The sequence below is a fragment of the Misgurnus anguillicaudatus genome, chromosome 10, assembly GCF_027580225.2.
Source record: "Misgurnus anguillicaudatus chromosome 10, ASM2758022v2, whole genome shotgun sequence".
Classification (NCBI taxonomy): Eukaryota; Metazoa; Chordata; class Actinopteri; order Cypriniformes; family Cobitidae; genus Misgurnus; species Misgurnus anguillicaudatus.
The window spans coordinates 24277654-24299930 of NC_073346.2; the positions used below are offsets into that span (position 1 = coordinate 24277654).

At 37.4% G+C, this 22277-nt stretch overlaps 2 protein-coding genes across 3 annotated transcripts; both read left to right on the forward strand.

Moving 5' to 3' along the window:
- The first annotated feature begins 26 nt into the window (after nt 1–26).
- On the forward strand, nt 27–2554 carry s100v1 (S100 calcium binding protein V1). Its single transcript, XM_055210225.2, has 3 exons — nt 27–184; nt 924–1055; nt 1814–2554. The coding sequence occupies exons 1-3, from the start codon at nt 173–175 to the stop codon at nt 1985–1987; spliced, it is 318 nt and encodes a 105-aa protein (XP_055066200.1). The 5' UTR covers nt 27–172; the 3' UTR covers nt 1988–2554.
- Nucleotides 2555–5432: 2878 nt separating this feature from the next.
- trim33l (tripartite motif containing 33, like) lies at nt 5433–22071 on the forward strand. Of its 2 annotated transcripts, none has more exons than XM_073872170.1 (17): nt 5433–5799; nt 7371–7462; nt 7568–7706; nt 10352–10469; nt 10604–10718; nt 11642–11758; nt 12132–12275; nt 15298–15409; nt 15513–17066; nt 17181–17264; nt 17366–17396; nt 20113–20248; nt 20561–20766; nt 20935–21031; nt 21130–21195; nt 21324–21458; nt 21643–22071. In XM_073872170.1, the coding sequence occupies exons 1-17, from the start codon at nt 5604–5606 to the stop codon at nt 21931–21933; spliced, it is 3633 nt and encodes a 1210-aa protein (XP_073728271.1). In that variant the 5' UTR covers nt 5433–5603; the 3' UTR covers nt 21934–22071. The 2 variants fall into 2 exon arrangements, with proteins under 2 accessions (XP_073728271.1, XP_073728272.1); XM_073872171.1 differs by having other exon boundaries at nt 15513–17059; nt 17183–17264.
- Nucleotides 22072–22277: the final 206 nt, after the last annotated feature.

Genomic DNA, 22277 nt, shown 5'->3' on the forward strand with positions numbered 1-22277 from the left:
TCGGCGTGTGACATCGAAATACCGCGAGAGCGATTCGAGAGACTCGCTCTCGCGGTACTTCGGTGTCATACGACGATCTGTTTGAGCAGCGTAGTATGAAGGCGAACACGCCTATTATCGTTGCACTTTACCTGCTGTAGTTTCCGCACAGTAGGGATATGAAACGGACACAATGGCAACACAGGTAAGCTACGATATTTGTTGGCCTTAACAAACTGCAATTTTTCTATTTATGAGAGATTGTTTTTAATATAGATGTTTTTAAAGAAACGTAAAGTAGTCACAGGTGACTGTGACATATTAAATCTTAAATAGGCTTGTTTGATATTTTCCTTGCGGTATTTCAAAAGTAATACATTAAAACTATATGAGTATTTTCAATATATTATTTTATTTTAACCAAATCTGAAGAAACCAATTAATAGTACATTTTACTTACTTACTTACTTATTTATTTATTTTACTTATTTTTCTTTTTGTGGCCAACGCCCAGTTAGTAGATTAGGCGGGCATGCAGTGTAATAGTGGGGGTCTTACAGGTCTCTACAGCTTCTGTAAAGGATTAGAACTGATGGACAGAATTTCCAGAGGAATGCAACAAAGTTTTGTCATTCAAAAACATTATCATAAATAGCCATATATTTAAATTACATATTTTGTTTATTTAAGGACATGGGTTGTTTAAAAATATTTTCAGTAAAAAGTACACTTAAAATCACAAAAGTGATTTTATGGCCTGCAGGTGATTGTAACACTTTAAGACTTTTGTAGTTCTTAGACTCGAAAGGTGGTTCAAAGTAGATAACTGCAACCCCTTATAAATGTTTTATTTCTTTCTGGATATGAGTGAGGTTGTTTCCTGCTTGGTTAAATGTGTAATGTTGAACTGTTCATGAATCTGACAGCATTTACTCTCTGTCAAGTACACAGATCTAGAGCTGGCCATTAACACCCTGGTCACAAACTTCCACTCAGCATCATCCAGTAATGCCGACACTCTTACGGCCCAGGAATTCCAAAACATGCTTTCTCAAGAGATGCCCGACATGGTGAAAGTAAGTCAGGGCTTTCATAGTCACTTCACTTTTATTATCAAGAAACACACACACACATACAGGGGCGGTTTCCCGGACAGGAATTAGACTAGTCCTAGACTAAAACAAATGTAAGAGCTGTCCAAACTGAAAACAACTTGCACTGACATATCTTTAAATACACCAGGGCCCTTTGTTTTGCTTCAAAATGCACACAAGTAATGTTTTTAGTAAGGTATGTTTGTTAAAACTAGTTATATTTCCTAATTAAACTAAGGCCTAGTCCTGGCTTAGGCTAATCCCTGTCCGGGAAACCACCCCACAGTGTATTACTTTGGAAAAATACATTTTGTATGACTTATCAACTTATTTACAATTATTTTCAAGTAAGATGAGAAGTGTGGACATATTATCTTTAATGCGAATTAGAAGTTAGATTTAGCACTTTTTTCTTATATATAATCAAAATATTTCTGAAATCGACAGTCCACATTAAAAAAGTATGTAAATATCTTAAATGTAACACATTTTTAAAAGGTGAGATGTTAGTTTCTAAAAAACATTCTCTGAAAATATAACCTTGGTATCTTTAATACTGGCTGATTAAAGACAATGAAATTGTTTAAAGAAATTAATTGTTTGACATTTTAATTTACACTGGTTTATATGTGTAATGTATGATGGCTGAAAGCATGACAAGATTTAGTCGTCATTTAGTCGATCACACAGCAATCATGTGAACATTTAGTAAATTCTATACACTCTTTGTTCTCTTGCAGACAGAGGGAGACCAGGGAGGGCTAAACAAACTCCTGAAGGACATGGGTGTGGAGGAGGGGAAAAACGTCACATTCAACAATTTTTGGGGGCTGGTGAATTCTTTAGCTACTTCTCAATTCGGACTGCAGAGCAAAGAGAAGCAGGTGAAATGTGTGAAATGTATTTTGCTCTGAGATGACCAGTGCACGAATAACCCTGAGCAAACAAGATCAAACAACATTGCGTCCACGACAGTCCTGACAAAATATGTCCAGTTTATCTCCCGTTTACAGTCACACTCTGTATAATTGTACATGTCACTTTGGTGTGTTGTTATGGAGCTGCCTGAATAAATAGTACCCAACAGGCCGTTACAACATAGACCACAAGTAATCTCTACCATCTGTGTAACCTGAGTCACACCTGCCTGGCATGATAATGTAAGATTTAAGTGGGTAATTTATTTCCTCATTTGTTCTGGTGCTGTAGGTTTGTGTATTGTGTCACGTTCAGCCTGCCCAAAATATGTACTTTCATTTTATTAAAGAAAAAAAGAGGAACGTTTTATGTGTTGAATGTAACAACAATGATTACTCTGTTGTTTATCATTATTATTGAGCAACATTTGTGTTCTGCTAATTGGGAGTGTAATATTGTGGATGAATAAAGAGATGCATCACTGCATAATGTGGCTTTATGGTAGCACAATGTGATTACCTGTGTTCACACTATTGAATGTGATGTAGTTTTCTCCTTCTGAATGATCTAAAATGGTTTACTGCTTTGAACTTGCAAGGGCACTGAGCCTTTCCAGCTAATACATAAAATTTGAATCTTAGTGCTACATTATGCATGCGCACTCGTTCGTTCATGTATAAAGTTATGGTACTACAGCAAAGTTCTGTTGATGGGTGCACCCAAATTTATGAACTAGCAGGATGTTTCTACTCCTTACCTTTAAAAGGAGGCAGATAGAATGGCCTTTTGTTATATCCATCATTGTCATGTCAGACAAACATTTATAATTAAATCTCCAAGTACATTCTCTAAATGTATCACATTAAACACAAAACAAAGAAATTAAAAACAATAAACTATAAAACTACATGTGATGTTTCTCATACAGCCTATTGCAATATTATTTTAAGCCACTAGTGGGTTAAGCAACACTGTAATGAATCCAGTGGAGTTTCAATGTCCTAAGGAATTTTATGACTCCCCTGGGATGAGCCTGACATGTCAGCATGGCTGAATTAGAAAGCAATTCATGGACCAATCTTCTTTTTGAGCCTGGTACTGGAGTCAGTTTTCCTAGCAGTGTTATCTGAGAGCACTGCACATTTCTTTTTGTCTACTAAGATCAAAGTGTAGTACATTTTTCTTGGAAGTTAAACATGGGCCCTGCGATAAATCTGTGGCTCTGGTATGCACTTTTGTATTTTATTCCCTGCATTGGTGTGCCTACTAACACAACAGTTTTCAGTAATATCTGCTTGGTGCTAACTTTCTCACATTTTCAATTACACCAGGGCTATGTTATGTTTCCATCCACAAGGTTCCATGCAGTATTTAGCGCTTCCAGGTGCTGAGGTATTATATTGATCTTAACACAGTAGGTGAGAGCCCCAGGGATGGCTTATTTTTGTAGGGCCAACCCTCAAAGTTAGAGGGACATTGGTTCCCTCGCTATAAAGCCCATTGGTTTTTCCCATAGACTGCTTAACAAAAGTTTATGACACTAACATGTTTTGTCCAACAAGTTTATCTTTACAGATGAACACAACTTGAATGAATTTTGAAGTCTAAATGTGTTTACTAGAAATAAAAAACAAGAACAAATTTAGTGTAAGTGTCATAAACTTGTGTTAAACACAGATCATGGTAAAAACGAATGGGCTTTTTAGTGATGGAACCAGCAGTGTCCCACTAACTTCCGGGGTTGGCCTACAAAAATATGTAATCGCTATGGCCCTCTATACATTTTCTGAAAATGAGAAAAGTAAAAAAAGTGTTACACTAAGTTTAAATAGCATTATACTATTAACACTAAGTGAAATTTGCATATTTCCTTAGTGATAAAGACAATTTACACTAAATAAAAATATAGAAATGTTTTCTACTTACACTATTGACAATATTAGCATTTTCTTAGCAACATGCTATACATTAGATGAAAATAGGCTTTATTTAACAAATAAAATTATTAAATTTGCAACAAATGTAAATAGTACTTCGAAATACTATTTGCACCTTTTTTGTAGATTGTCAGGATCCAGTAATTAACACACTGTGTAGGATTATATTTTAAATAGATGGGTGATTCTCACGAAAACTTGGTTTTAAAAATGTCAAGCATGAAAATGTAAAAATTGCTTAAATTTACTTTTTTTCCCACCAGACACTGAAAAACAAAGTCTGGAGTAAATGGGAACATTCATTTAAAAACTTTTACTTATCATTTAACACTTTTTGTAAAATAATTTAAAAAATTAGTCCTAAAAAATCTCATTACCGCAACAGTCAGAAAACATCAACACTGACATATTTTCAAAATAACATGACAAACCTGAAAGAACATAATTTGGAGATTCTGCACATGCATTTAAAATCAAAGTATTATGCTTCTATTAATTAAATTAACATTTAATACGCATCTGTTGCGGTAATGATTATCAAAATGCGGTGTAAGCATTCTGACAAGACAATATTTCAAACTAACTGTAAAAAAATGATCTTACCTGGTAGCCATCTTGAAGTAACTGGTCCATGTGCTTGGTCACTCAAAATCAAACTTTATTAAAATTCTGTATGTGTGCTTAAACTGTTCTCAAAAAGTGTTGTGGAGGATGAGAACATCAGGCATGGACACATCATTTTCCTAATTTTTCTTCATTATTATTATACATGAATATTCAGTAAATATTTTTTCTGTCATCTAAAGTAGTCTAGCAAAACATCCATTTATTTTTTTTCTTAATATTTTTGTGTTCATTTGATTAAATTACAACATAACGCATGTTCAAACACAGCCGGACACATTCGGGTAATGAGAATTTCAGCAGAAAATGAGATAAAATTTACAATTATAAATTCTTATGTTGAAATCACACATTGTGCAAGGTAGAACACAGCATTGTGTTAATTCTGATGCTTTTTAATGTTACTATATTACACATTTTAAAGCTAAAATCATTAGTGCCGTGGTGTTTCAATGGTTTCGTGAGAATCACCCAGATGCTGCATTATTGAGATTATAAAAGCCATCCTGAACTCTTACCTCATATCCAATAAATACTTTTATTCTAAGTAAACACTGGTTTGGTACTTTATTTCCAATTTTCAAACATTTTCTTTATTTTTATTCAAAAAAAAAAACTTTTCGATGTAATATGTGACAGAAAAGGGGGGGATAAGTCGGCAAAAGGTTGGGTTTGAACTACTTGCATAAGATCTGTGTTTACCAAATTTAAATCTTCGCAGATAAACAAACTTTCATGATTTTTCTCCAAAGTCTAGATGTCTAAATGGGTTTACTAAAAATAAAAAGCAAATTCAGATTCAGACAAATTTAATAAAAGTTGTGTTCATCGGAGCTTTTATTTTGAAAAGATCAAACCCAACACAGAGTATCTGAAGAATATACACACGCCCCGCCCCCCACACAACCGAAGGTACTTCGAGGGTAAACCGACATGATACATCTCGATTCTCTGAGGCAAGATCCTAAATAAACGCGCAACTCGTGTAGTTTTGTTTATTAGTCTTAACAAGGTCAGAATACGTTTCGTCCGCTGTTATACCACTGCATGTATGCGACAAATGTTTACCGGTGTCCAAACGGGGCGTCCAGTTGCGCCCCGTCCAGATTTTCAAAAAGCGGTTTGCGGATCCTGCGCTGTTTGTAAAACACACGTGAAGTCTTCTACAGAGCCCAAACTTCTGCCGTGCCTACATGCAGTTTGTCACGCTTGTCTTGCGAAGACCCGCAAAGATGAATACACACACGGTGAGAGAACACGCATGCACTTTTTGAAGGTTTCATTGTCCAGAGTTCTGGCCGAAAGTCAAAGATTCATGAATTCATTCGGTAACGTTTGGTTCGGTTCCTTTGATTCGCCGTTTCACTTACGAAAACTAACGGTGGGTTCACTACAGTTAAAACCAAAAAACATGGTTGCCACAAAATAACTCAGTGGGGGGATGAAATGAAGAAGTTGGCTGATATATTATTTGTTTACGTTTTATACAAAATATGCTTACATCGCTTCTTACGTGAACCGGCAATTTAGGAAATTATTTGCTTTCTTATTTAAAACAACAAAAATATTCCCCAAAACATTAAAGGTGCCAAAAAATGTATTGAAATAATATGTTAAATTGTTTTCGGATATCTATATAGAAGATGTGTGGCTTTATTAAGTGCAAAAGTGATCCAGATTCCGTGTACATGTCCATTTAAACCCTAGTATTTGCCCTTAATGAAATTGTCTATTATTACCTTATTTGAAAGGGTCATGATACATAATAATATTGAGCTCTGCTCTGATTGGCTGTTTCTCAGAGGCTAATTTCAGTAGCTCTGTGTGTGTGTAAACATACCTTATGTTTGAGCTTGTATTAGACGAAGATACAGATTTTAACAAAAAATCAATTATTCAGAGATTGGAAATGCATGTTTCTGAGTGGTAAGTTTGTGTTTTTGCAGCATGGACCTAAACGTTAGCATAGAGCGCTAACTCCACAGTCACAACTTTGTTTTTAGCATTGTAACAACATTGTAATTAATTTAATGTTTGGGGCATACATCATTCACAACTGTTACATCACACACAGTGTTATGTTGAGATTGGTCTGTTTTCCAGTGGGCTTTTGCATGCACAAAATATACATAAGGAGAGGAAAATAGCAGGTTTACGATATGTCATTACCATGTACAGAACTCTTATTATTCATATATGCCTAGGTTAATGCAGTTTTACATTCTACAGCACCTTTAACAACTGCAGTAGGAGTTGCTAAAAAATCTGAAAAGTGTCTCTTTATGTTGCAGTATTGACCCCCGCTTTTCAACGGGTGATTTTTGACCAATTTCTGAAGGCACCGATAGGATTTTTGGCTTAAAGCATACAGTACCAATAAAAACAACTATTGGCGATACCAATATATTTGTCACATGCTCACATTACTTGTACAATATTACAAAACTCAGATTTTTTTGTGTAAAATAATTAAATATTTGCCAAAACAAAATGTGTCTATATTTGTGCCTCTTACAATGTTTGCATGTTGAATATAAAATGGATCCAATCCAAGTTCAAAGAAATTGATTTGACACCCCAATAAACTAGCTGTATGCCTTAATGCCTGTGTTTATAATGTTTCATAATTTAAAGTTTTTAAAGCATGATCTTTTTAAAAACAAAAGTTCCATTATGCGAGTAGGCGACAAATATTGATATCGCCCAAAAGTTGTTTAGATATGTATTGTCATATTGGTAAAAGAAAGACTCTTATAATTGCTTCTCCAGTGTTTCATGTTGCAGCTTATTGAGGATTAACATATCTTTGTTTATCTAGAATGTACACTGTGCGCGCAGTCCTTCTGTTTATCTGAGGTCACCGAATGCAATGTTTTTGAAGACTCGTCTGATAGTAATGAGAACCCCAAGGTAAGAGCTCAAAAAGAGCTGTAAATCACAGTTGCTCTTCTTGTCCCTCATTTGAGAACATGTCACAAAGTAACACCACCACATTTCCATCTCTCACGTTTCCAGTGCAGTGCGTGTGAAGAGACTGAGGTTAGTGGGTGGTGTGTCCAGTGTGAGGAGGCCCTGTGTTCGGATTGTGTGTCCGCCCATCGCAGGGTTAAGGTGACGCGTGACCATGAACTGAAACCCAAAAAACCAACAACAGGTGAGCTGCCCTATTTCCTTCTCATGTTGTGCTCTCGTTATTCCACAACTTTATAGATTAGCGTTTCTTAACAAAATGTATGCACAGATATGTAAGACAGCAATGAAAGTGTTTTTCATAATATACTTTTAATAAGTGATTAAAAATTGCATCAGAGTTATTGGTTTTGCTGGTTGTTGATGAATAACAGCTGCAAATTATCACATTGCGCTTAAGCAGTCCTTACCAGTGTGCACAATATACCGATTCACGACCTTGGGAGCTATGGAGCTGATTGAGAGAACCATAGACTCACCTCGTTATTTATTCAAATACAACAGCCAATGGCAAGTCTCCAGCAGCATACCTTTTAATATTTTTAAGGACCTGGATAATGAATGGGGGGGGGGTGCTGGCCCAAACAATATTGAGAACCACTATTTTAGACATTGCGGTAGCACAGTTGCCTCACAACAAGAAGGCCCCCGGTTCGAGCCCCGGCTAGGTAAAGTGGCCTTTCTATGTGGAGTTTGCATGTTCCCCCTGTGTCAGTTTGGGCTTACTCCAGGGGCCTCATTTATCAAGCGTGCGTACGAACAGAAGTGTGCGTAAAGTTTGGAATTTATCAAATTGCACTTACACGTAGAAATGTGTGTAAATATACGCGCACCTCGGAGTATGCGTACGCAGAGCATCTAGTGGTAGAATAGCGATACTACACAGGACCGTCCATCTCCAGCGTTAAAAGAACACTTTGTCTATTTATTATCCACCCCCAGATGTTAAAAATGATTTGCAGTTACTTTATTAACAGTAATCAGTGTTGAAGTTAATTAATGAACTAATGAATCTAACCCTATATAAGAAACTCCGTCAAATGCTTGACACAGTGCAATGGCTTATCTTGCGTTATTGGAAGACTTGGCAAATCATCCATTCGGCCGGGAGCACGTTTTTAAAGACGGCGCCAATGATGCTGGTGATATGCGGCTGTCCAAGGTGGAAAGTTCTGTCATTGTCTGTCCTCCTACAGTTGCACTGATTTCGCGTCGGTGTGCTGTGACGCGTTTTTTTTTTTTTGGGCTGATAATTTAATGTCAAACCACTTTTTAATTTCTAGAAGTGTTCTCATACCCAACGGAATTAAAGGATTAGTCCATTTTCTTAAAAGAAAAATCCAGATAATTTACTCACCACCATGTCATCCAAAATGTTGATGTCTTCCTTTGTTCAGTCGAGAAGAAATTATGTTTTTTGAGGAAAACATTGCAGAATTTTTCTAATTTTAATGGACTTTAATGGGGCCCAACATTTAATACTTGACTCAACACTTGACAGTTTTTTCAGCGGAGTTTCAAAGGACTATAAACAATCCCAAACGATGCATAAGGGTCTTATCTAGCGAAACAATTGTCATTTTTGACAAGAAAAATAAAAAATATGTACTTTTAAACCACAACTTTTCGTCTAGGTCCAGTCCAGCGCGACCTAACGTAAATGCATAGTGACGTAGGGAGGTCACGTGTTACATATATAAAACGCACATTTGCGGACCATTTTAAACAATAAACTGCCACAAAGACATTAATTAGTATCAGTTGACATACAACAATGTAGGAATGGTCCTCTTTCAAGACGCTTGTAAACACTGAGGCGGAGTTTCCTCTGTGACCTCTTGACATGATGACGTATTGCGTGGGGTCACGCTGGCGCATCACGACCGGATCTACATGACGAGAAGTTGTGCTTTAAAAGTGTATATTTGTTATTTTTATTGTCAAAAATGACAATCCTTTTGCTAGATAAGACCCTTATGCCTCATTTGGGATTGTTTATAGTCCTTTGAAACTCCGTTGAAAAAAACTGTTAAGTGTTAAGTATTAAATGTTGGTGTCTATTAAAGTCCATTAAAATTAGAAAAATCCTGCAATGTTTTCCTCAAAAAACATAATTTCTTCTCAACTGAACACAGAAAGACATCAACATTTTGGATGACATGGTGGTGAGTAAATTATCTGGATTTTTCTTTTAAGAAAATGGACTAATCCTTTAAACTCACTGGTAACATTTTCCCATCCAGATTTGTTTTTTTTTGTTAGTCATTCCTCCCGCACTAAGTGAACCAAACAGGATGTGTTTTTAGGATTTAACCTCATCCACCAGTAACTCAATTTCTGTGTCTGTAAAATTCCTCTTTTACGCTCTCTTTGCCATTAATGCGATGAGGGAAAAAGCACAACCACGTGACTTATAACGGGAGGTGTTGTCACCATATATGGCTCATATTGGAGGCATTTCGGAATGCAAATGACCATGAACGTGCACGAGCATGGTGCTTTAAGAACAAGTGGGATTTATCATCAAAGATTACTTGATGTGTGTACGAACCACGTGCGCACGTTTAATAAATCCCAATTTTTTTGTACTTGCGCCATACTAAATTTCATTCGTAGGTAAAAATATAGAACATTTTATACGCAATGTTGATAAATGAGGCCCCATGTACTACAGTTTCCTCCCACAACATTGGCTTTCAGAGATCATGGACCCTGCCTTTAACTTGTGTATAAATGAACCGGTTCTCACCATGAATATAGCCATAGATGCTGGAATGGCGTAAAGAAAGATAAACATTGCTTTTGCATCATTGGATGTGTTTGTGTTAGGTTGGATGCTGAGAAGACGCTGTCCCTTACACATTCACGAGAGCCTGAAGTTCTTCTGTCTTGTCTGCAATGAGCTCACCTGTAAAGACTGTCAGCTTTTTACTCACAGAGGACACAGGTATAACCAGCTAATGGATTCATACCTTCTATATTAGTGGGTTAAAACATCCGTTAAACAGATGGATCACTGCAGTCTTTTCATTATGGAAGGTTTTTGTGTTTATGAAATTTTCAAATTCGTTTGTGTGGCAGTTTTGTGCAGCAGGAGGAAGCTGTAGGATCTCAGAGAGAGAGGATGCTGAGTTTGCTGGAGTCCATCAGAAAGCAAAAAGAAACCGTTAGCGCCACACTGCTTCTCATAGAAGCGAGATTGAAACAAACTTCATTGTGATCTGCCCTTAAGATTATAAAGCCTTACATCTGTTATCAAACTCACCATACTCACTGTAAAAGTAACCCCATGAACAATCTGGGTTAGTTACTCAATAGTTACTCAAGGTCTGAGATTAGGAAGGAAGGGATGTCATAATCGGAACCATAAGTTACGCTGTCTGTAAAAAACAGCAAAAGTCATTTTTTTGTGGTTTTCTATTTCTACATAAAATCATTCTACATAATGTAAAGAACATTCTGTGAATATAACCTTAATATCTTGGAGCGTTGGTGAGGACTTCATTTGGACTTTGAACTCTAAATGCGAGCTTCTCAATATTACGATTTTTTTTTTTGACCTTCAAGTCAAATATCAATGGAAAGCATATTCATTTAGCTTTTAGGTGGCGTATAATTTAAAAAAACAACAACTAACAACTGGTTATGTGGTCCAAGGTCACTGCTTGCATCGCTATCTTCAGTAAAAATGATACAGTAGTTATTCGCATTCCTCTAGTATGATTGGCCAAGCAGTGTTCCAAGGGTGTTGATATGTTTATGACGGCAACTTGACTTTTTACTATCATCGCTTACATTCTCTTTATTTTATAAGCAAATGCAGATTACAATGTCTGTGGTTTACAATGCAGTGATTTAAGAGCTAAAAAATCCCTATTCTGCCAAGGTCAAAAAACATTATCACAGTGATAATAAGGAATTGGTAGAAGGGCACAAGTACTTGTTTCATTTAAAATTTGATGTCAGTCCCCATTGCTACGATATAATAATTATAAAAGTAATTATATTTATATTTTGCCAAACAGCTAAAATGAAACTGATGAAAATGAAAGGATGCACTTGAACGACCTTAAAGGACTAATTTGGGCTTTTTTGCTAATTAATATTTTTCTTTTTTCTAGATTGAATGACATTAATGATTTGAAATCGCATGCATCAAAGACATTAGCACAAGTGGTTCACTCCATATACCAGTCACTGCTTTTGAGCGCCAGGGAAAAGTTAAAGGAGGTGGAGGTAAGCATTTAATAAATAATCCTCATGTACTGAAACATGCAACATGTCATTTGAATTGAATAAAATTAAATGAAATGAAAAGCTCTCAATGAAAATCAAAATGACTTTTTTATATAAAAAACAAAGAGAATAAAGATCATGTTCTACTTCAACCTTTATTTAGAAACACATTTAGCATTAGCCAAGAGAAGCACTTCCTCTCCCTAAAAAAACCCCAAGTACCTTAATAATAACTGAAAGTGTTGATGCAGGAAATAGAGCATCCGGTTTTTTGGGGTGGTCTGTACTGTACTTTTTGCTCTGTGACATCTCATCAGCCTTGGGTCTCTGTGGAACCGAAGACTCGTTGTAAATCTCTGTGTTTGGTTTAAAGGTCTTGTGTGCAGATGAAGTGAAAAGTCTGATGCAGAGAAAGATGCATCTAAGCAAGATGGAGGACTGTCAGGACTACATATCTGCATTTATTGACAAAATCCTGAGCACAGAGGGCCACTGCCTCCTCGTCCACAAAAAGAGAGTAAGTTCTTCTGCCTTTGCTTATTTTTAGAAACAGTAAACGGTAGAAACTTCACACTCTAGTCCTTGTGGTTTTATAACTTCCGCTTTGTTCCTTTGCATTATTTTGCCAGCTGCAAACATGTTTTCATATAACCTCATCTGTTTTTCAATACTAATGCTGTAGTCCTAAGCAGTATGCCATCATCAGTACTGTTCTCATTAGGACTTCCTTCCTGTTCTAGTTTAGTTTCATTCACAGGAGGTTATTGAGGTTATTTTCAGTAATTTCCATTTAATGTCATGCCATAATTTGTTTTAAATAATTATATCTGCATTTCTTAAGTCTAGCATTAGAATGCATGGAGAATTATGATTATTTGCCCAGGTCTTGTGTAATAGCTTGTCTGCCTTTTGGATTAGTCATACACGGCACATGATGCCTTGCTAGATGTGTTGATGTGCTCTCATTGGTGTTTTATCCTTAACCAGGATTCCTCCCTCCCTTCTTTTCCTTGTTGTCTTATGAGTTTTAGCCAGGACTATTGAAAACTTTTTATTGCAGAAAGCGATCTTCAAATCAGAGGGTGTACTGCAGTTATCAAGTCTGACTTAAAGTATACATGCATTGCATTTAAAGCCATTTGAAGGGGACAGATTACAATAAAAACATGAAAGAGAGGTCGCAGTCAGGCAAGAAATGGCAACTGTAAATGCATCCCAGATCACCCCCTTTTTAAGGATGTAAACCATGTAAAGCCTCACTTTGTCGTCGTAAAAAGATGAAGGGTTCACACCTTTGCGCTAGGATTAACCCTTGCCTCAAGCTTTGATTTAATCATAAACAAATGGTCACCAACTAACATAATAGAACAAATGGCACAAAGTGTTACATGAAAGCCATAGTTACTTGCCCATTTCTCTCACATTGTGAGACAGGATTTTGTAAGAAAGCTTGCCTTGATATTTAATTTGGATTTTAAATATAATAAACTTGTACACCCTCAAATTTACATTTCCACAGGACCAGTACATTTTCTTGAATTGACAATAGCTGACAATACATTATATGGGTCAAAATGATTTTTATTTAATGCCAAAAATCATTAGGATGTCATGTAAAGATCTAGCCTGACGTTGTCATACTCAATTTTAGTCAGAATTTGAGTCTGATACCACTCCATTGGGCTATGATTATGAGGCGTGTCTCAACCGAAAAATGCCTCTGCACTCAATTAGATAGACCTATGACCAATCAGAGCAACAGAGTGTGTGACGTATGTGGAAATGACGTTTTTTGCAGCCTGACCGAACTGCTAGTTATTTCGCTACAATGAAACTGTGATTATACTAAGTCTGAGTTAGCAACGTACATCAACACCTACTATGTTTACAACATTTCATTTATATCACAACATTAAGTATTTACTAAGTCATACAGTCAGACTATCTCTTACCACTTGTACATTAGTTGAACTTCATCCACGACGATACCCATTACTTTGGATTGAAAAATATCGGAGCCTAGCATGTCCCTCCACTTATTCAGCAGCCACGAATCCGGGCTTCTGAAAAGAAGCTGGCAATGACCACTAATTATATCCATCTCTTCGTGCATGCCGAGTTGCATCGCCGTGATACCCATTTCAGTTGCTTCTTTAAATTGGTCCTCCATAAGTGCGACCAACTTTTGCCGAATCTCGTAGAAAGGATGTCAAAAATATCTCTCCGATCAACAAATGCCTTGATCACGTTTCTCTGTTCCTCTTTTAAAATCAATGCTCTGTCGATATCTTTTAGAACAGACTCCATGTCAGAGTCCAGTCCACACATCTGAATTCTACAGCGGCAGCCACTTCTTTGTAAATAGATTCAACACACGCGCTATTTGGTGACGTGGTTGATTACATTACTGTTGATCATCTGTCCATCATCGTATAAAGCCCGCCCTGACAATCTGATTGGTCGACCAGCTGTGGGTCTCGCATAGTAGCTCCTCAACGAAGAAACCCCAGACCGATCTTCCCGTCTTTTAAAATGTTGTGGGTGGGGCTAAGATCGGCTGGCACCCAGGCTAGTAAAGATCATGTTCCATGAAAATATTTTGTACTTTTTCTACCATAAATAACTATTTAAAGCTTAAAATATCTGCCTTTGTTTTATCTACTCTGAACTTCATAACAGCGGTAAGCCAATAGAGAGCGCCAAAACAAGCTGTTCATTAGTAATATGCGTTGGACAACTTCAAATGCTAATTTCTCAATATTTCGATTTTTGTTTGCACCCTTCCAGATTCCAGATATTCAACTAGTTGTATCTTGGCCCAACATTGTTATATCCTAACAAACCATACATCAATGGAAAGCATGCTTATTCAGACGATGTATAAATCTCAACCCATATGACTGGTTTTGTGGCCCAGGATCACAAATAAGCACTGCCCACATAACTTGTAAACACATCAAAAGGTCAAATAGATACAACACTGGATAACTTATGATTTAATACATGTTCATGTAATTTACATTATGCACTTGCGTGCAGATTTCCAACATAATGCAGAAGTCTTACTTACCACCTGCCACTCATGACCTGGTTGGGTCTTTAAAAACAAAAACCAGCGTTAAACAAACACACACGCAAAACTCCTGTGCTATAAACTGTATAAACAAACTATATATATTGTTACCGTAAGGCTGGCTTACATCAAAAAACACACTTCTTCTTTCATGACATAAAACAAAGCTGTCGGTGAAGTGACTTCTAGCGTCCTCTGTTTTTTTTCTCTCCCGCTGATTGACGTGTGGGGGTGCTTTTCCGGGGGAAGTGCCCATAAAATAATTGAAACGTAAGGTCTACGCATGCTATGTAAGATGTACCAATGTTTGAAAAAAAACTTTACAAAACTTGTACAAACCCTGGCAAAGTGCACAGAAATACTCACACGTCCAACTGTTTTTTTGTTTCAGAATGAATGAAATGCAGTTAAGTCCCCCCCAATAGCATTAATTAAATTAAACATATCCTCCTATTTTCTTATTCAGATTGAGACCCAAGTGATAAAACTTCTCTCCCAGATGACTTGTCCACCTGAGACCATGTTTGAACTGCAACTTCAGCTTCAGAAAGACCTCTGTCACCATATCATGACATCTGGTACTAGACACCACCCATCTGAAATATCAAATCAGTTATGTTTATAAAAAATATTTGCTTGTAAAAATCTATTATCTTCTAAAATCTGTTTCATTCTACCCAGGATTTATGAAGATTAGAAAGATCCCTGTTCCATTTAAAACAAAATTTGTTTCTGCTCAGACAGAGTCTGGAGAAGGATCAAATCCTCCAGCTGACAGAGCAAATACTAATTCTGCTCTGATTATCACTGATGTTCATTCTCTTCGGGCCTCTTCAAATTCTGACCAATCAACCGAAGCCATATCTGTCCAATCCCAGCACTCTCAGTCTAACAGTGACTCCTCTAACAGTGTTGCAAAGGTTCCTCCTCTTAAAATATACTTAAGTCAAGCTCCGTCTGTTTATTCTCAGTCTTATTCATTACGCCCCACTGCACCTCAAATGGAAAATATGTCACCGTCAGCCAAGCCTACGAAGCCCTGGACCTTTCACTATATCCCTGGCATTCCAGCCTCCAACCAGACTTCTATGCAGGCTCACCCTGTACCATCCAACTCTCAAGCAGCTGCTGAGCCGAAGCTAATACCAGCCAACAACCAAACCCCTGTATCGCAGCATCCATTACCAGCCATTCCAGTTGATAACCGATCACTCGTATTTACCCGAACACTATCCAATCTAGCCAAAAACCAAACCCCTGCGTTTCAACACCAATTACCAGCCAATACTCATTTTTATTCTGATACCCAAACTCATCCCAGCAGTCAAACTTATGCAGTCACACTCCCAAATCCAACCAACTACCAAACACAAGCAATGTCCCAACCAATACTAAACCACAACCAATCATCTATACAGAACCCTTCAATACCTACCAACAGCGAAAGACCTGTACTTACCCAACCAATATTAGTGAATAACCAAACAGCTGTACTTAGCCACCCAATGCCAGCAATAGCAACAAACAATCAAACACCCATACTCGCCCACCAGTTGTCAAACATACCAACTGATACCCGACAAATCATATTTGCCCATCCAATACAAGCCAGTATTCTGAATCCCATTAATACTTTTGCTACACAACCCAGTATTGCCTTTGCTGTTCCTTCAACCATAAACACGCATGTAAATGAAGTTACTATGGCATATAGTGATCCTCCTCCATCGTATCCTACCAGTCCAGTCATTAACACCATGCCGAACCCAGCTAGTAGTGGACTCAAATCCAACCTTTCTGTCAAAGCACTGGCTGACTCTGCCTGTGATCAAGACGTCAGTGTGAGCAGCACAGATTTTACAGAAAACGATAATCCAGAAAACAACTTGCCCACCTCCACTGTGTCAGAAGTTCCAGAAGAACCCAGAATAGCTCATGTCCCATCCAACATTCAGGATCTTCTCGCCAGCACCACCACAAAGAAAAGATCTGAGCAGACAGTGGGAACTAAATTCAAGAGAACATCGCCGAAGGGCAACCAAGCTCGTGCTGGCCATTCGTCTGGAGATACCCGTTCTGAACAGAAAAAATGGAATGCTGACATGCCAACATCTTTCAGACAACTTGTTGAGAGCACATACACGCCTGCCTCCTTGGTGGACAATCTGAATGACAAGATTCAGCTGGATTCTGTTCCTTGTGGTGTGTCAAAGAGCATAACTCCATCTGTGAGTGAGATTGGTGTATGTTTGCTTCTTGCATACTGAATGTTATTTGACAGTGTATAGTTCTGAGTTTAAGGTTCTCTCTGGGTTTCATTAAATAATCAAGCTTTTCTGTTTTCAACCAAGGCGACAACAAAAACACATGACAAGACTGTCCAAAGTGATTTTGTCAAGGATGACCCTAAAGAGGAAGATGAGGAATATGCAGGTATCAATTTAATGGACTTAATATTTCACATTTGATACCAAAAAGTTTATGTTAGTGTTTAATTCTCTCTCTCTCTCTCTCTCTCTCTCTCTCTCTCTCAGTAACGTTGGAACAGCGACAGCAATTAAAGAGGTGAATAGCATATATTATTCCTCTAATAATATTTATTCCTCTATCAATACTGCCTTCATGTACCATTGGAAAATTTTTACTTTGTACTTCTGAAGTCGTGAAGTTCAACATTTTTAAAGTGCTTTTTTGTTTAAGGGGCTTTTAAACCTGGTCACTTCATGCGTTTTCTCTCGCAAAAAGACCAGGTGTAAATGCCCTCTGAAACGTTTTAGAGACAGATTTAAATCTGATTGCTCAAACCACTTCAGAAGGTAGTCTGAGCTGCTTTTCAGACGAAACTGGACAAGTATAAATAGATCTAGTTGATATGTCAGCGCATAACTCCTCCCAAATGTAAGCACGACACTCGGAAGTTAGCCGGCAAAGAGGCATACAAAGAAAGACGACACACTCTTGCTTCAGCGGGTAAAAAGCTTTCTAGAACCAATAAAAGAGTCCAATGACAAACTCGAATGATATTAAACAAAAGTTCTCCTTTTTGGGTTCTTTAAGAATAAAATACTCAAGCCGTAGGTTTCATTTTCAAAGATAGACTTTTATTAACCAGACAAATAAAAGCTGAGCAGTCCTGCAAAAACTCCAAGACTCACTGAAGTCTCCTCCTATACAGCAGTTATTTAAGCCTGTCTTCGTACGCAATCCATGACCTTTACATTGACCTTAGCATATGCTTCTATTCCCAAGGGTTTGTAACATGAAGAAACATATGGTTTATATCATATAGAATCACATGGTGGTCACATTCCTGGGACTGTAGGTCTTTTGTTCCTACCCTCGCCATGTAGACCTTCAGCATGTACTTTTTGAACAAACTGCAATGCATGCTGGTAATTTTCCTACACACACAATGGTACACTAAGTGATACCTATAACTGGTTATATCCATATGGAAAAACATAAAAACATAATGGTAAAGTATTTGATACCCATATTCGGATTAAAACAAACTTCTTCACAAAGAAATGAAACTTTGAGAAAAAGTTTTATGAATACTTTTCCCCGTCATGGCCCTGTACATGTAGTGGGCGCTCCAGCTCATGCCGAGCAATGAGACACATGTCCCCTGCCCAACATAGAGTACAACATTCAGTAAGTGCTGCCTTTTGTTGCATAAACGTCATCTTAAGTTTTTTAATGCGGAGTACTGAATAGAGTATTTGCATTTTGCATGGGAGTAGAAGATCGGATTCATATCCATTTTGCCAAGACGCATTTATGTGGCCAAATGTAAATGGAACAGTTTTAACAAATCAGAATGCTATCCAATCAGAGAAAACATATGAAGTGACCAGGTGTAAAAAGGCCCTTTAAGGGGCACTCCCCTTTATTTTTGAAAATATGCTCATTTTCCAGCTCCCCTAGAGTTAAACATTTGATTTTTACCATTTTGGAATACATTCAGCTGATCTCTGGGTCTGGCGCTACCACTTTTAGCATAGCTTAGCACAATCCATTGAATCTGATTTAGACCATTAGCATCTCGCTCAAAAATGACTAAAGAGTTTCAATATTTTTTCTCTTTAAAAAATTACTCTTCTGTAGTTACATCGTTTACAAAGACAATTGAAAGTTACCAAGGGGACTACTTTTGGGCGCTGCGTATTATGTTATGTTATGGCAGCAAAGTCTTTGATTGTTACGCTGGAATGAGAATTTAGTTCCTAGCTATATCTGCCTAGTAAACTTTGCAAATTTAAATTTTCTGTCGGCCTCAGTACATGATGTAACTACAGAAGAGTCAAATTTTAAACAGGAAAAATATCGAAACTCTCGGGTTATTTTTGAGCGCGATGCTAATGGTCTAATAGGATTCAATGGATTGTGCTAAGCTATGCTAAAAGTGGTACTGCCAGACCCGGAGATCGGCTGAATGGATTCCAAAACAGTAAAATTCAAATGTTTTACTTTAGGGGAGCTAGAAAATGAGCCTTTTTTAAAAAAAAAAAGGGGAGTGTCCCTTTAAAGAATTAGGAATCATGGAGACCAAGTCAAAATGCATAAAGCATAAGGTCGCCTTTGTATTCTGACTAAAATGTGGCATCATGTCTATTGTCAAGCATACTTCATCTGCTTTACTGCGAGCTATCACCACGCTATATAGATAGGCAGCTCACTGATGTTTTGTACATGCAAATACATTCCATTTTTCCCAGAGATGTCCCAAGCAGATCGCAAAGATCGAATCACGGCATTTTTAAACTGATCAGGATCTGCTGTGTGTATTAATCCCAAACTTAAAAAATTTGACATTGGGACATCACACATTTTTGCTACAGTATACATCGAATTGCTCTGTATTTACGTAATTTTGTAAGATTTTTAAAGGTCATGACCTGTCCTTCTAGGCAGCTTGGGCATCAAAGTTAGCTCCGAGTTCCCCAGGGGTAAATGGGGCGTTCATTAATTAACCATCATTCATACAACATCTAAAATGTACCAAAATACTTGAATAGTATTCTTACGGTTTAAGCAATAATTACTGCAATTTCTTCATTTATATTACTTGTAATTCTGTTAACTAATGAAAAATTGTACTACAACTCAAAAAGTGAATGCTATATGTGGTGTAAAACAAAATCTGTAATGATCAGAAAGCATTTGTATGGGAGAAGCACAACTGTATCAGGCAAGCATACATTACGTCTGTTTTTTCATATTTTGGAAACTGTTGACAGTCACACATGTAACCACTAACTGGGGTTTCTATCTGTAAGAGGTTTCCGCGTGTAAGCTTAGTACGCCTGCCCATCTCTTCGCCTTCGTGTGGGCAGCCACTTCCAGAGTTTCACCTTTTTACGGACAGCACTGCAGATCAAGGAAGCATCTTTGTACAGGAAACCCAGGAAGGGCAGGTAAACTTGGTTTTGTAGGAAACAATTCAACAAAAAACAGTTGAGCAAGTTGAAGATGCCTTTTTATCTGTTGCATGTTTTTTCACTTGTGGTTTTCTCACTTCATCTTTTTTTCCTTGCCCTCTCGCTGAACCCTGCTAACATTTTCATTTCACATTTAACATCTTGGGTCAACCCAGTTCAGTCTGGCTTTTATAAAGCTTTGTGGCTGTTTACACAGAATTTTGAGCAGGTACAGAGCAATTCACCTCAGCGGTGTAAAGACACCATTAGTAAAATCATTCTCATTTGTGTCCTGCCTTTCTCCTCCAGATCCAGCATGTGTGGAGGTGGAATGAAGATTCAGTACCATCTAAAGCTTCTTCGCACCATTTATCCCAAGAAAGCATCAGCCCATTGTCATCTGAAGTACAGTTCTGCAACGTATGCCAGTCGGCAGGAGCCACGCTTCAGTGTTTCGCATGTGGACGTGCTTTTCACTCGGATTGTCACATCCCACCGATCTTCGTCAAACCTTGGTGAGACCAACAGAACGGATTGCTTTTTTCCAGATTATTGTTGATGTAGATTGTGTTTACCCGAGGCTTATTTCTTCATTTTTGTAGATTTTGAGTGTAGAAGTAATTGGGTTGTCTTTGCGGTTAGGGTCAAAAGATGTCTTTATAATATATTTCTTTTGATTGCAGTGAGGAATGGCTGTGTTTGCTGTGTCTGAATGTAAATGATGAGATAATTGTGTACGGCAGTGAGGGAAAACACAGTCTGAACCTGCAGGATCAAAGAGTAAGATTTACACTCAAGTACACATGCAGACATGCAACACTTTGTTTAATGTTGTGATAAATCTTGGAAACCAATGCAAAATTATCCATTTTGGTTAGAAATGTGAGAAGCTTCTGCTTGGTCTGCTGTGTGATGAGAACAGATGGCTGCTCTACAATGTAAAGGTAAAAAGACATTAGCCTTTGATTACATTATTTTAAGATTAACATGTGAAGTCTGTTTAATCTGTCACCCTTTTCATAATTTAATGAACATTCGTTTTCTAATAAATTTATTTTTTAATTTTTTTAAGCGGCACTCAAACATGGCAGAATTTGATATAATACTTGACCGATTGTTGGGCAAACACAAGCCGCCTTATCGGACTGCTGCTGAACTGGTGTCAGACGTTTGGATGCTTTTTGACATCCTGTCGACAAGCTCCGAGGTAAACCGCTGTATTAATACAGCTCCTTATCCTCAGTTCAGTTTCCTGTTTCATGCATTATTTATGTCAAGCTGCTACTAGTGCAATACAATAGTTAAAAGATGATTAAATTATTGTTTTCTTTAAATTCTCATGTGAATCGTTACATAATGGCATATTACTAAAATGTTTTTTCTTTACACAGAAGCAAGATGAGGTTGTCAAGCTTCAAAACTATTTTCAACAACACCTGAATGAATGTTTTGGGGAGAGCCTCCATGCTTCTCTTCTGAGTCACTGCAGCAGCAAGGAATCAGCAATGACCTCAGACACTGCATCTCAAAGTGAAAAGCATAAGAATACTTTAAAACGGATGCGAGAGTTTTTTACTGCCAACAGTGGTACGTTAGCAAAGAAACCCTGCGCTGATAAAGGGAGAAAGAAAGAGGATTATGGGAACTCAGCAGCCACTAAATATGGAACCGATGGACTTTGAAGTTCCCCAGTCTCATACACTTTTTTTAAACCACAGTATTACTTGGATATTTTCATGTGAAGAGGAAACAACCTTATTGTACAATACTATTTATTGCATTTTTTTCGCCTCTTTGTCAGTAAAATGTTTTAAATAGAATGTTTTCTTTTTTCATCCAAGGTTCATCCACATTTCCCTCACTACTCATTATTTCCATATAGAACTGCCTTTATACACTCACCTAAAGGATTATTAGGAACACCTGTTCAATTTCTCATTAATACAATTATATAATCAACCAATCACATGGCAGTTGCTTCAATGCATTTAAGGGTGTGGTCCTGTTCAAGACAATCTCCTGAACT

What these genes read in the sequence shown, in the direction of transcription:
- trim33l (XM_073872170.1), top strand. Translation starts at nt 5,604, where the DNA reads ATGCGACAAATGTTTACCGGTGTCCAAACGGGGCGTCCAGTTGCGCCC. An exon ending in CACTGCTTCTCATAGAAGCG is followed by an intron (nt 10,719 to 11,641) that starts AGATTGAAACAA and finishes TTTCTTTTTTCT; the next exon opens with AGATTGAATGACATTAATGA. An exon ending in TCCTCGTCCACAAAAAGAGA is followed by an intron (nt 12,276 to 15,297) that starts GTAAGTTCTTCT and finishes TTTCTTATTCAG; the next exon opens with ATTGAGACCCAAGTGATAAA.
- s100v1 (XM_055210225.2), top strand. An exon ending in AGATGCCCGACATGGTGAAA is followed by an intron (nt 1,056 to 1,813) that starts GTAAGTCAGGGC and finishes GTTCTCTTGCAG; the next exon opens with ACAGAGGGAGACCAGGGAGG.